The 13,415-nt window shown below is 34.5% G+C and overlaps 1 protein-coding gene across 1 annotated transcript in view; it reads left to right on the forward strand.

Annotated features, from left to right (window-relative positions):
- Positions 1-13,415, forward strand: part of LOC136025069 (protein BCCIP homolog) — a 41,780-nt gene that overhangs the window by 19,085 nt on the left and 9,280 nt on the right. Inside the window, exon 2 of the mRNA XM_065700764.1 lies at positions 10,060-10,215. Coding sequence (XP_065556836.1) covers positions 10,060-10,215 — 156 coding nt within the window. The remainder of the gene's footprint in view (positions 1-10,059; positions 10,216-13,415) is intronic.

Raw genomic sequence — 13,415 nt, forward strand, 5'->3', positions numbered from 1 at the left:
CATTTTAACATACCAGGTTGTAATTCTTGTATTATTTAAATAATTGAAAATGCTATGGACTCAGAAAAAGTAACAGTCCCAATTACCAGTACAGTATGGGGACCGACACATCTTCTCAAGTCTGTTCAAAGTGCTTAAGCTGGCTTAGAACCAGAGAGCAAGAAGTCCCTGGGACCTCCAGTATGAATGGAGATTTTGCGCAGTCCTAGGGCACTGTAGGTCAAAACGGGATTTTCCACTCTTGGCGATGCTCTTCATAAACAAGAGCTGAAATCCAGCACAAACAGTCTCAAGCCTATTACCTCTGAATAATTGTATATTCATGCCTACAGATATTCTTTCATTATGATGAGGCAGCCCATATTAGATAAATTAGCCAAATTTGTTCTATAAAAATTTCAAAGAAAGTGTTTCTTCTAAATCTGTCCACCTCCCTCCAATTGGTGCCACTGGAGTTGGGGTATTCTGCTGCAGTAATGACTATTATGGCTGTCATAGCCAAGTGGTTAGCACACTGAAATTGAAATCATTTGTCCTTCAGGACTTGGATTTGAGTCTTGATGTCACCAAAGTTTTGTTTTGGATCGGAATCAGTGGTATGGCTCTGTAAGCTCTGCCAGAGCTAACCCACATCTAAATTGGTACATGAAAAATCTTGGGAAGGTAAAAATGGAATCAAATGGCTCTACTGTTTTGTCCTTATAGTTTTTGGCCCATTGAACAGAATGTAACCAAATTTTGCTCCTAATTTAATGCTCCCTCAAAATTGCCTATAATAATCACTGTCATCACAGTTTCACTCTAGTCCCTCTAATGGGGCTAGATATCGTTAAGATTACTTATAAAGGTAAATGTATGGTGTTTAACTTGCCTGCTAAAGGGGAATTGATACTAATCAATGCCTTGTTAATGTTTTTCCATATATACTAATTTTCCACCATTACAAATTCTACTTTCAGTCTCTAGTAGGCTTCAAACTAAGGCTTTTTTCAATTATCAAAGTATGGGGAAAAGCTTCATAATTAACAAGATTAATTGAAATTATTGAAGAAAGTTTGATAGATTGTTTGATATGTAATGAGATTAACTATGTTTCTCTAAGTTTGACTTCATTGTTTGTTTACTTATTTTTTCAGGTTTCATTTATTCATCCTTGGCAATATTTGTTATTTTTATGTTGGATTATTCATTTTAATTCTTGTTTCTGTTTGGTTTCCTTTATTCATTTATAGTTATATCTGAATGTTTAATTTTAAATTGTTACGTGGCTTTATTTCTCCTCTTCAGTATAAATATTACTTTTTGCTTTTCTTTATGAAGCTTTATTTCCAAAACTTCTTTATTAATTATCATTGTAATAAGGCATCCAAATTGTCAAAAAACAGAAAAGATATTAAACCAAAATAAAAAAGTAATCAAGTAAACTGAAATGAGAATTGAATAAAATGAAAAGTACAAAAACCAAGGAAATAGAATATAATGTATACAGTTTGGCTACTTAGGTTTGTATTACGTTCTACTTCCTTGACATTTACTTGGATTAGTCGTTGTGCACATTGGTTTGAGTTTTTCTTTTCATTCTGTTTTGATCTTAGGTATTTTACATTTATCGCTTTTTTTATTTGTTTTGAAAACTATGTAAGTGTTAATTGTAAGTCATTGGGACCCTTCAACAGGTTATATATTCACCCTAGAACCCTCTATTATCCCAAGGAAGGATTAGCAAAGAAGGGTAATTTATTTGGAGATTGCTGCTTGCATGGTCGAATTCTGTTGCCACCTCCACAACTTCCAAATGAATTGGTTTGCCTTTTTAGGACATCACTTGCTCTCTAAAAATTTCCACAAACAAATCCAAACCTTGAACTCATGTTTTGCCCTAGTTTCATTAAATTTAAGCGATGATTGAACTATCAATGGTCGTAGTATTTTTAGCTTTAAAGTAGTTTGACCAATGTATCACAAAATAAATTTAGCAGAACACTCATCACGAACCACTAAAGATGATTTTAAACCACCTTCATATGGCTAAATGTGCTTTTTAGACCTTTATGAATCTGTTGAAGAACACCTCACACATCCTTTAAATTATGGGATCTCTTGTACCCTAATGGACCTCTTAGAACAAATATTCTAAGACACAAACAACTATGCCAAAGGTTACGAGAAAATTCGAAATGTGGAGGATGAAGTAAACTGACTTGCTGCTTCACTGGGACAACAGCCTCAAACCGTGCTGCTCAGTTTTACTGTGCTGGATGGTGTTGATTATAGATTGTTTAAACCTTATGCATGTAATGAAGTATCTACTGTGCTTCTCTTAATGCTGACCACAATTTTAAGTCAAATGAAATGATTGTAAAACATAATGGCAAAAATCTTGTCAATTTAAAAAATACCGACTATCATGTGGATCCCTTTACCTACCCATTGTTTTATTCAGCTGGAACATCAGGAAGGATTATGGATATGCTACTTCAAACGCCTTATGCAAGTTTTCCATATCTAACGAGGCTTGGTTTAGCAATATATCATATTTCTTTTTGACCTGAACATACCAAAAGCCTTTCTCGTCAAGCTGTAAGACTTGACCTGCATTGGATTGGTTTTAATGCTTTGCATTTCGGTGGCAGGCCTCTTCAATAATATCTTGTCAATACAATAATGCGTGTTTAGTGTGATCACATCCAATGGATAAAATTCAAGCAGAAAACTACTATGGCCAAAAACTATGTAGGTGTTACACGACCTTTCAACGACTTAGCTCCAAAACAGAATGCAGTTGTTGGCAAAAAAGTAATACTATCGGCATCATTCATCGGATTAATGTGCTACTTTGCTGAGCATTTTGAAGATGCCTTGGCTATTGTTCATCACCTTGAGCCCCTAGATTTCCTTACAATCTGTGTGGCTGTGTCACAATTCTGTGTGGCTGTGTGACTGTGCTTAAATAAAGATTGACGAAAATCAAAGGTACTTAGTTTACAATGGCAATGTTTAAATATGCATTTACTCGCATCTGATTGACAAAAATTAAAGAAGCACCAAGTGTTAAATCTTTAAAACAATATTATCATAAAACAATTCACTCAATATTGTCGTGATTTCGTGGCTGGTATTGCAAAATTCATATTAGAAAAAATAATCAAAATGGACTACCACATATGCATTTGATATTAATCCTGAGTCCTCGTGATAGAAGCCATAATCTAGTCGAAATTGATGATCTTATTTTGACTGAAATTCCAAATACCGACGATCCTTTACTAAGAGAATTAATCTTAAAGTGGATGACTCATAATCCGTTTGGGGAGTTAAACCCAAATGCGAGTTGTATGACTAATAAAAAAAGAAAATTGCAGTGCGGTTTTGGTTCTCTAATGCAATTTAATTCAGTTACATCTCTAGCAGACGAGGAAAAACCAAAGTATTGGCGTCGTTATGATCCCAAATTAGACAGAATGGAAACAAATTTACATGACCATGTCGTTTATTCAAGAGCTTCCAACAATCACCAAGTTACTCTGATGATCCTCATGTCGCCAAATATAATCCTCATTTGCTCAAAAAATTCCGATGTCACACGCAAAGTTATGAGCAAGAAGATGTCAAACATATTGGCAACATAGTTCCATGAAAGTGTTTATAAAAAATGCATCTACAAAGGACATGACTGTACTTTAATAAAGATTGACGAAAATCAATGGTGCTTAGTTTACAATGTCAATGTTTAAATATTAATTTACCTGGAAAATATCAAATGCAAGATATCGACAAGAGATTTGTAAGATATTGGGCAATAAGGCTCAATGCTGGAAGCATATTTTTACACAAAAAGGTGTTGAAACCTATGAGAAATTAGGAACATCTTTATTATTGGGTTATACCTGTACACTTTAAATTGAAAAACGAGTACATGGGACCATGAATCACTGGTTGAATTATCAACATAAACTTTTTTAGCTTATCCCAAGTGCTTCTATTTGCGAGTACTTCTTTGTTATTTAAAGGATGGAACAAGTCTTGAAGATATCAAAACTATGAACAACATTATATACACCACATACAAACAAGCATTTAATAAACTTGCACCACACTATATAAACGTATACACCACATACAAAAACATAGATTTAATAAACTTGCTAGATATAATAAAATTTCTTGTGATATTTACCTCGATTTATCAGCAGTCAATTGTATCAATCGTACACTGAACCATTTTCTGGACAACACTGTAGTGTTTTTTTGTGGATGGCGAAGTCCTCCCTTTGATTGAGTGCAGACAGTCTGATTTTGTAATATCAATTTTTCCTGCTTATTCTTTTTGATTGTATTAAAGCTTATTCCAATAGGCAATGCAAAGAACACCCCCCAAAAAAGTCCCCCCGGACCCTACCCAAAGTATTACCGAAAACATTCAACCTCTTGGCTGGTCAAGTCAACTTTCTCAAAGCTCACTTGAGGGGTCACTGAACAATACAATGGTGGAAGTGGGGGCATATGTTACGATACAGCATGATAATGAAAATGAATTTCAAGAGGTCCTATCAAGAAACTCAAAAAAAAGAAAAAAAAATCCCCAATCAAAAATATTACTCCTCCTCATGATCCAACATTTCCCTCACAAAACTTTGGAATATACTTAAAAATCACTCCAGATACCCCCTTTGAGATAAAAAAAAGATAGCTCTACTGAGGGTTGCAATCTTCAAAGTGTTAAAATCAATGTTTTCATTAAACCTTAACCGTGATGGATCTCTGCTAATAGCCCTCCAAGATTCTAAATCAGCAGATATACTACAGAATTCAAAATCTCTTCTTAACATACCAATAAAATCTGTTCTCTGGACCCCAAACCAAAACCCAACTAAAATAGGAGTATACAACATCCCTCCAGAAATTCCTATTCAGGATCTAAAAGAAGGGCTCTCTGACAGAACTGGTAACCCAATCCCAGTAGCTGATGTAACCCAATTGGGTAAACCAGATGCCAATGGCCAAAAGTTAAGTAAGTCTTTCTTATTCACACTAAGAGAAGTAAATAATAGCCTGGATCAAATATTTCTTTTTCGACAAAGGAAACCCCACAAGCCCTATAAGCCAAAACCTATCCAATGCCAAAAATGTTTAAAACTAGGACACACAAAAAACACATGCAGTGAAACATTACATGAATGTAATTATTGTAAAATCTCCCACCCCTCTGGAATGACAAATTGTAAAAACAATCAGCCAAAATGTATCAACTGCAACGGTCCCCACAATTCTACAAATAAAACTTTATGCTCCTTATATAAAAAACGAGCACTAACACTCCAAATAGCAACAGGAAAAAACATACCTTACCCACTCGAAGCAATGGAAGCAAATGCAGCCCAATCACACCTGATCAAAAACTTTATGAAACCACCCACAGACCAACCATTCTACCAAATGCATCAAGCACCCCCCAATAAGACTCCTTCCTCAAAAAAACCAAGCTCACACTCCTATAAGAGAGATTCACCGTGGGCAAACCATTTACCCTCTGCATGTAATGATAAAAGATCAGAATGGCCACCTCTATCAAGTAGAAGTGAATCAGAAGTATTATCGGGAATTAATCAAATTATCAACAAAAAGCCAGATGAAAATCCAAATGAATTGACACCTATCATACCCTGAGTCATATAGACCTATAATGATTACCCCAGTGCTGGGAAAATTGATAGAGAAAATAATTTACCATCGGCTGCTATGGTTCGCTGAGAAGAATAATCTGATACCTCATACTCAAACTGGCTTCAGGAAACACCACTCATCAACAGATTCTTTCATAGTGTTAACAAGTGCAATAAATGAATCCCTATCAAAAAATAATGTCCTAACTGCTGCATTCCTAGACTTTGAAGGAGCATATGATAATGTTGACCACCAGATTCTCTTAGTTAAACTTACGAATCTTGGACTACCCCCCAAACTTGTATCCTTCATAAAATCCTTCATAGAAAACCGAAGTTTCATTGTTTGTGTAGGATCAGCCTCTTTACCCAAAACTTCAATAACCAAAGGCCTTCCACAGGGTGCAGTCCTGAGCTGCCTCCTATTTTCACTATTTCTCTGGGACATAATCCTCCCACATACCAATCTACAGTACGCTGATGATATGGTATTATGGGCAACTGGCAACACCTTCGAGATTGCACATTCAAAGTTGCAAAATGCACTTTTCCAATTTGAAAAGTTTCCTCAAAAGTCTATTTTATCTACTGCACCCACAAAGTCAAAGTCTATTTTATCTACTGCACCCACAAAGTCAAAAATTATCCAATTCCACCATAAGTGAAATCATTCTAATGCAAGGCTAACACTAAATGGAATACTTATCCCAGAGGACAATCAAATTAATTATCTAGGGCTCATACTTCACCAAAAACTAAACTTCCACCTTCACATCACAAACACAATTAAAAAGTGCTATAGAAAAATAAGAATAATTAAAAGGCTACTAGCCACACCTTGGGGCTGTAACGAGAAAACACTACTCCAATTTTATAAACTAAATATAAGACCCCATATTGATTATGGCCTCATAGTTTATGGTGCTTGCGCTAAGATCCACACGCAAAAACTCTAAACGACTCAAAATGATATAATTCGTTTTATATTTGGTCTTAGGAAACCAACAAAAACTAAGTTTCTGCTTACTGAGAGTGGACTATCACCAATAAATTAAAGAAGGTCTCTACTAATTAAATACCTTACAAAAATTGAAGCCAATGATTCTCATACCCTGCATAATTGGTTAAGAAATCTATCTATGTTTAGAGGCGTTGCAAATGAATATGCAAATATCCAGAAGAAGTTCCCAGTGCCAGTAAAATCTATTGCACCCACATTCCCCCAAACCCCCCCTTGGAGTTGGTCAATCCCCATAATAAAGACTGACTTCTCAAAGTGGACCAAAGAACTTACCACCATTGATTATATTCAGAAAAAATTTGCCGAGCTAAATAATGTTGCTTATAAAAACCATTTCCAAATTTTTGTAGATGGGTTCAAAATGAATGAGGAAGTGTCAAGCGGAGAATTCTTCCCAACCCATAATATCACTTTAGGAGAGAGATTACACGAGAATTCATCTTTAATGTCTGCCGAGATAAATGCCATAATCATGGCATTAGATTTCCTCATGGTTAATGAATATATGAATGTTAATATTAAAAATATTATAATATATTCTGACTTTGTCAAGCCTTGAGCTGCTTTCTTCAGCTTCTCAATACAAGATGGATATTGACACATTTCTTTGTCTTAGGATTATTCATATTTTTGCTTCAAAAGGTATTTTAACTCATATCCAGTATATTCCAAGCCACTCCAGATGAAATAGCAAAAAATGCTTTAAATATTGACCAGCCAAGTGGGAGACCAATCCCCATTAGAGATATTTACCGCTGGAGACTTACAGAGGTACTTCTAAATAATAAGAATCCAACCCTATCACCTTTCCCAAGTAAGCACCTTTCCAAGATTTATCATAGAATTCGGTCAAGTTCAAATGGGCTAAATTTTCAGGCATTTTCATATCAGATCCCTAATTCAAGTGGCGAAGTTCCCTCGTCCCCCCTTTGCAGGCCATGTAATCTTAAGAATGAAACAATTGACCATTGCCTATTTGAATGTAATATGCTGACGTCTGCACAGTATACCCTGTGATGTAAAATGTTAGAATGCTTCAAACACTACAAAATGCCACTAACAGCCAAGAGTCTTGCTGACCATACTTTCTCACAGAGCACAGAGCTCAATATATATTCTCTTATAATTCAACTGCTAGTATCAAAAGATATACTTCAAGAAATCTGAGAAGATACAAATTATATAAGACATACCAGCTCCATAGCTCTGTCGATCTTACAGAGTGAGTCAAAAGGAAAAGGGCTGAATAGTATCGACTGAAAAGCCCCCGACTGCTGAAGAAGAAGAAGAAGCATGCCAGGATCATGGCTTTGAATTCGACAATAAACACCGGTTTGATTCCCTCGAAGATCAGCAGTGTCTAAAATGCCTTTTGTAATATGATTTTTTTTTTCACACAGGTTCTTATTTTTGAAAATCCTGCGTATCTAAGAGGTCTTTGGGAAAGACTAAAACATCAGTTTGCTGAGGATTTTATTTGACAAGCATGACGAATTCGTGTATCTGAAGATAATGCAGTTAAGCGTGCTTTACGTATTATTGCATCCAAGTTAAGCACAATGGCAATTGAAGGTCAAAATTTTAGTTTTTGTGTGGAACAATATGGCATGGACAACCATTGAGACCTACAAAAAAGACTAAAACTTGGAATTTCTAAATTCTAGGGAGTCAGCCGCTATTGGACATTGCATGTGTCCGCTTGTGCAAGGAAAATGGCTTGAAATTGTAGATAATGTTTTACAGGCTGTTAATGATTCTGATTATGTTGGGTAAAATGTTTTTTCATAAATGGGCCAGGCTGTACCACTAAAACCTTTGTATATTAAACCTTGTGTCACATTCTGTGTGGCAAAACTCGCAAAGTACAGGATTGGCTTATACAGGAATAGCATCGACTTTATTACCATTTGTACTGATAACACACAAGACCTTTGGCTTGAAAGTTCCGTTTTCCTCAGATTCAGTTTCCAGCATAAGACCTGGTTCAAACAAGGTTTTAGAATTAGCTCAAGTAGAAGTATTTTCTTCCTTTTACTGAATTTCTGCCAAATCAAAATTTCAGTTTAATGAAGGATCATGTTATTTTAGCTTCGGTCAACAAACAAGTTAGTAAAATAAATACGAAAATTGTCGATCGCCTCCCAGGAGAATACAAACCATGTAAAAGTTGCGATTCTTTAAAAGATAAAGAAAAAGGAGGAATTGAATTCACCCCAGAATTCTTCAATTCAATCGATACCGCGGATTTACCACCTTATGACTTGAAAATAAAGAAAAATACAGTATATTGTGCTTTTGCGTAACTTAGATATTTCAGAAGGGATGTCTAATGGGATTCTCCTTATTGTTCCTGAATTATTTAACAACCTGATAAAGGCGAATATAATGACTGGGGGAAAATCAGGAAAGGTAGTTCAAATTTCTCGAGTTATACTCAGCTCTAGTAAATATCTAGTTTGATGTAATGTTAAACAACATAAGTTCCCACTTCGACCTGCATTTGCCATTATTATACATAAGTCAAAAGGTCAAACTTTTGAATTTCTTGGCTTTGACCTCTGTACTCCTGTTTTTAATCATGGTATGTTATTCGTGGTATTTTCTCGTGTTAAAAGACAAGATAGCTTAAAAGTTCTGGTTCTACATGAAAATTAAAAAACAAAATATCTGGATGTCTGGAGGGAAGCCCTGACAACATCCAACCAAATATCTTATTGTTGGAATTATTTTTCATCTTTAAATTAGTTAAACGTTTAATAATTGCGTATATATGTGTTTATGAAAGACTCTTTAAAGAGTTTCTTTTTTTAAAAGCAGAATATTGACATTTCTGGCCGTAAAAATCTAAATAGGCGACAACTTTAAGGACGAATTCGTATTGTCCCCAGGGTGGTATAACAACGCCATGACATCAAAAAGAAGTTCTTATTGTCTACAGTTAGAAGACAAGTGACTATGATAATCAATATAAGCCTGTCCCGTAGCCATGCAAGGGACCGGCGGCGAAGCCACCTTTCTTCCGGTACTATCACACACACACATATATATATGTACGGTATATATTTTATGATTTTTCATAATATATATTATGATTTGACATATATATATATATATATATATATATATATATATATATATATATATATATATATATATATATGTGTATGTGTGTGTGTATGTGTATGTGTGTATGTGTGTGTGTGTGTGTGTGTATGTGTGTGTGTGTGTATGTGTTTGTATGTGTGTGTGTGTGTGTGTGTGTTTATATGCTGGCTAAATACTATTTAAAACCTCTGTTGTCTCTGAAGTTTTTTTATTGTTCTGTTGCAGTTGTACAAAATTTCAATATAACTTTGCTGTACCTTTTCTTTTTAGGTTGTTCCTGTAGAATTTGAAGGAAGAAATATTGAAGGTGAAGATTTTCATAGTGTTAAGAAACTACTTAATCAGTTGTTTCTGAAGGCTCAAATTGACCTGTCCAATCTAACAGACATCATTATCAGTCAGAATTACATTGGAAGTGCATTGAAAGTGAGTGTCCATTTACTGCTGAGCTTCAGTTTTTTTTTGTTTTTTTTTTTTACATATAATATTCTGCTATTGGCAATTGGTGGCAGCACTAAGCCGCGTGAGGGCAACAAAGCTGCTACTGCTTTTAGCTTTACTCCTTTCTCGTGATCATTTCCTAACGTTTTTCAGGATGCCCCGGTTTTAGTTTGGCCCCTACTTGATTGGCAAAACTCATTTTTTGATGACCTACCATCCCTCATTTGCAGAAGATGATCTACTCATATTGAAATTCTTTCATAATAGTCCTAGAAGGCGGGATTGAACCAAATTTGTTTGAATAGCTTTATTTGATACATGCTCATTCAGACAGGTAGCTAAAACTAAACAAGGACTATATCTTTGAAAAGCATCTCGCATGTCTTCCTCCACCTTAGGGAGCATTCGTGTTTTGGAGCAATGCTTGGATCCGCTCTCTTTGGTAGAGTTGGGGGGGGGGGTAATTTGGAAAAATGAAGTATTTTTAACATACGAACGGGTGATCAGATCTTAATGAAACTTGATATATAGAAGGATCTTATGTCTCAAATGCTCCATTTTCGACTCGAATTGGATCCGGGGACATAGGGGGTTGGAAGGGGAAAACAGAAATCTTGGAAAACGCTGAGAGTGGAGATCGGGATGAAACTTGATGGGAAGAATAAGCACAAGTTTTAGATACGTGATTTGCATAGTTGGAACGAATCCGTTCTCTTTGTTGGAGCTGGGGGGAGGTGTTAATTTAAAAAAATTTGAAAAATTGAAGTATTTTCAACTTAAGAACAGGTGACCGGATCTTAATGAAATTTGATATTTAGAAGGAATTCATGTCTCAGAGCTCAAATTTCAAATCCCGACCAGATCTGTACACATTGGGGGGAGTTGGAGGGGAAATCGGAAATCTTGGAAAACGCTTAGAGTGGAGGAATCAAGATGAAGCTTGGTGGGTAGAATAAGCAAATGTTGTAGATATGTGATTGACGTAACCGTACTGGATTCGCTCTCTTTGGGGGAGTTGGTGGGGTTCAGTGCTTTGGCGAGTTTGGTGCTTCTGGGCGTGCTAGGACGATGAAAATTGGTATGCGTGTCAGGGAGCTGCACAAATTGACTTGATAAAGTCGTTTTCCCTAATTCGACCATCTGGTGGGCTAAAGGGAGAGGAAAAGTTAGAAAAAATGACATATTTATAACTTACGACTGGGTGATCGGATCTTATTGAATTTTGATATTTAGAAGGACATTGTGACTCAGAGCTCTTATTTTAAATCCCGACCGGCATTAAGTCTCTGATTTTCCTTTTAAATCAATTTATTGATTCTTAAAATTTTGTTAGAGTTCATACCATATGAGCTCTTGGCCCTTCTGGCCTGTCACAAGTGCCATACGAGCTCTTAGCTCTTGTTTTTTCATTTGTATCTTCCTTTTATTGAAATATATATTTTTTTTCTATTTTTTTTACGTTAGTAAAGACTATGTATCTTGGTTGTTGTTGATTTATAGATTCTTAATCATTTCTTCAATTTTTTTTCATCTGTATACTTCTTTTATTGAAACATAATTTTTCTTCTTTTTTTATTCATTAGTAAAGACTAATCATCTTGGTAGTTGTTGATTTATAGATTCTTAATGATTTCTTCAATTTTTCCTATTGTATGTTCCTTTTATTGAAATCTATTTTTTAATTTTTTTGATACATTAGTAAAGACTAATTATCTTGGTGGTTGTTCGATTATAGATTCTTAATCATTTCTTCAATTTTTTTTCATCTGTATACTTCTTATATTCAAACATAATTGTTCTTCTTTTTTTATTCATTAGTAAAGACTAATCATCTTGGTAGTTGTTGATTTATAGATTCTTAATGATTTCTTCAATTTTTCCTATTGTATGTTCCTTTTATTGAAATCTATTTTTTAATTTTTTTGATACATTAGTAAAGACTAATTATCTTGGTGGTTGTTCGATTATAGATTCTTAATCATTTCTTCAATTTTTTTTTATATGTTCCTTTAATTGAAATCTATCATTGGTTTTGATGTGTTAATAAAGACTAATTATTTTGTTAGAAGTTGATTTATAGATTCTTAATCATTTCTTCATTATTTTTATTTTCATTTGTATGTTCTTTTTATTAAAATCTTTTCGTTCTTCTTTTTTTTATGCATTAGTTAAGAATAATTATCTTGGTAGTTGTTGATTTATAGATTCTTAATCATTTCTTTATTTTTTTTTTTCATTTGTATGTTCCTTTTATTGGAATCTAGTTACTAATAGGGGAAGTTGTTTCCTACATAAGATTAAGCTTTTGTTTTTACTGACTATGGCACTTTGTCTATGGGATTAGGACTTGCTTGTTTAAGAAGCGGTGCCCCAAAAATTTTTTTCTACAGAAAATTGATAAGCCTATTTCGAATCTATCCCACTGTAATTGGAATTTGATAAGGCACGGAAAGAGGGAAAGGAAATATATGCCATTTTGGAGTGAAACTTTAGTTCATAGTTCATAAAATTCGAGGAAAGTTGTAACTTGATTCACTAATGCAACGTGTTACTTCATACACTATGAAATCCCTAAATAAGCATAAGGATTTTTTTGTACCCAATTTAAAGAATATTTCCTTTGAAAACATATCTTTTATATGTTAAATATATAATTAACAGCAAAAGAGTACATTTTAAATCTTGTATTTTTCTAGAAAAGGAGGCTTTTCAACCGTGTCAGGCTGTTCTGCAGGAATAAATATGGAAACGTAACTAGTGGTATCATAACAGTGGGTTAGGAAGACAGAACTCTTCTGGAAGGCTGTTTTACTCCGTTATATTTCCCCCTTCTCGCTGATATTACTTGTGGTCTGTCATAAATGTCTGTACCCACAAACATTGTTAGCTAATATTGTTAAAGCATTTTTATAATAAATTAAATCGTTGTGAAGAAAATTCTCCGAGAATTTAAAATGCCGAATTCAAAATCTGGTAATACAGTAAAAAAGGACTAGCCTCTGCATTACAAACATTGAAGGACAATTGATGCTGGCAAAATTCGCTAAAGTCAACAAATTTCTCTACTAGGCTAGTTTTCTACAAATATCTTTAGAGATAAGCTAGCCCAGTATGCTGATCTGACTAAACTAATCTTAAGTACTACTCCGCTTAAGCTCATCTGACTGTCAAAAGTTAAAAAGTTT

Source organism: Artemia franciscana, chromosome 3 (assembly GCF_032884065.1).
Source record: "Artemia franciscana chromosome 3, ASM3288406v1, whole genome shotgun sequence".
NCBI classification, from domain to species: Eukaryota; Metazoa; Arthropoda; class Branchiopoda; order Anostraca; family Artemiidae; genus Artemia; species Artemia franciscana.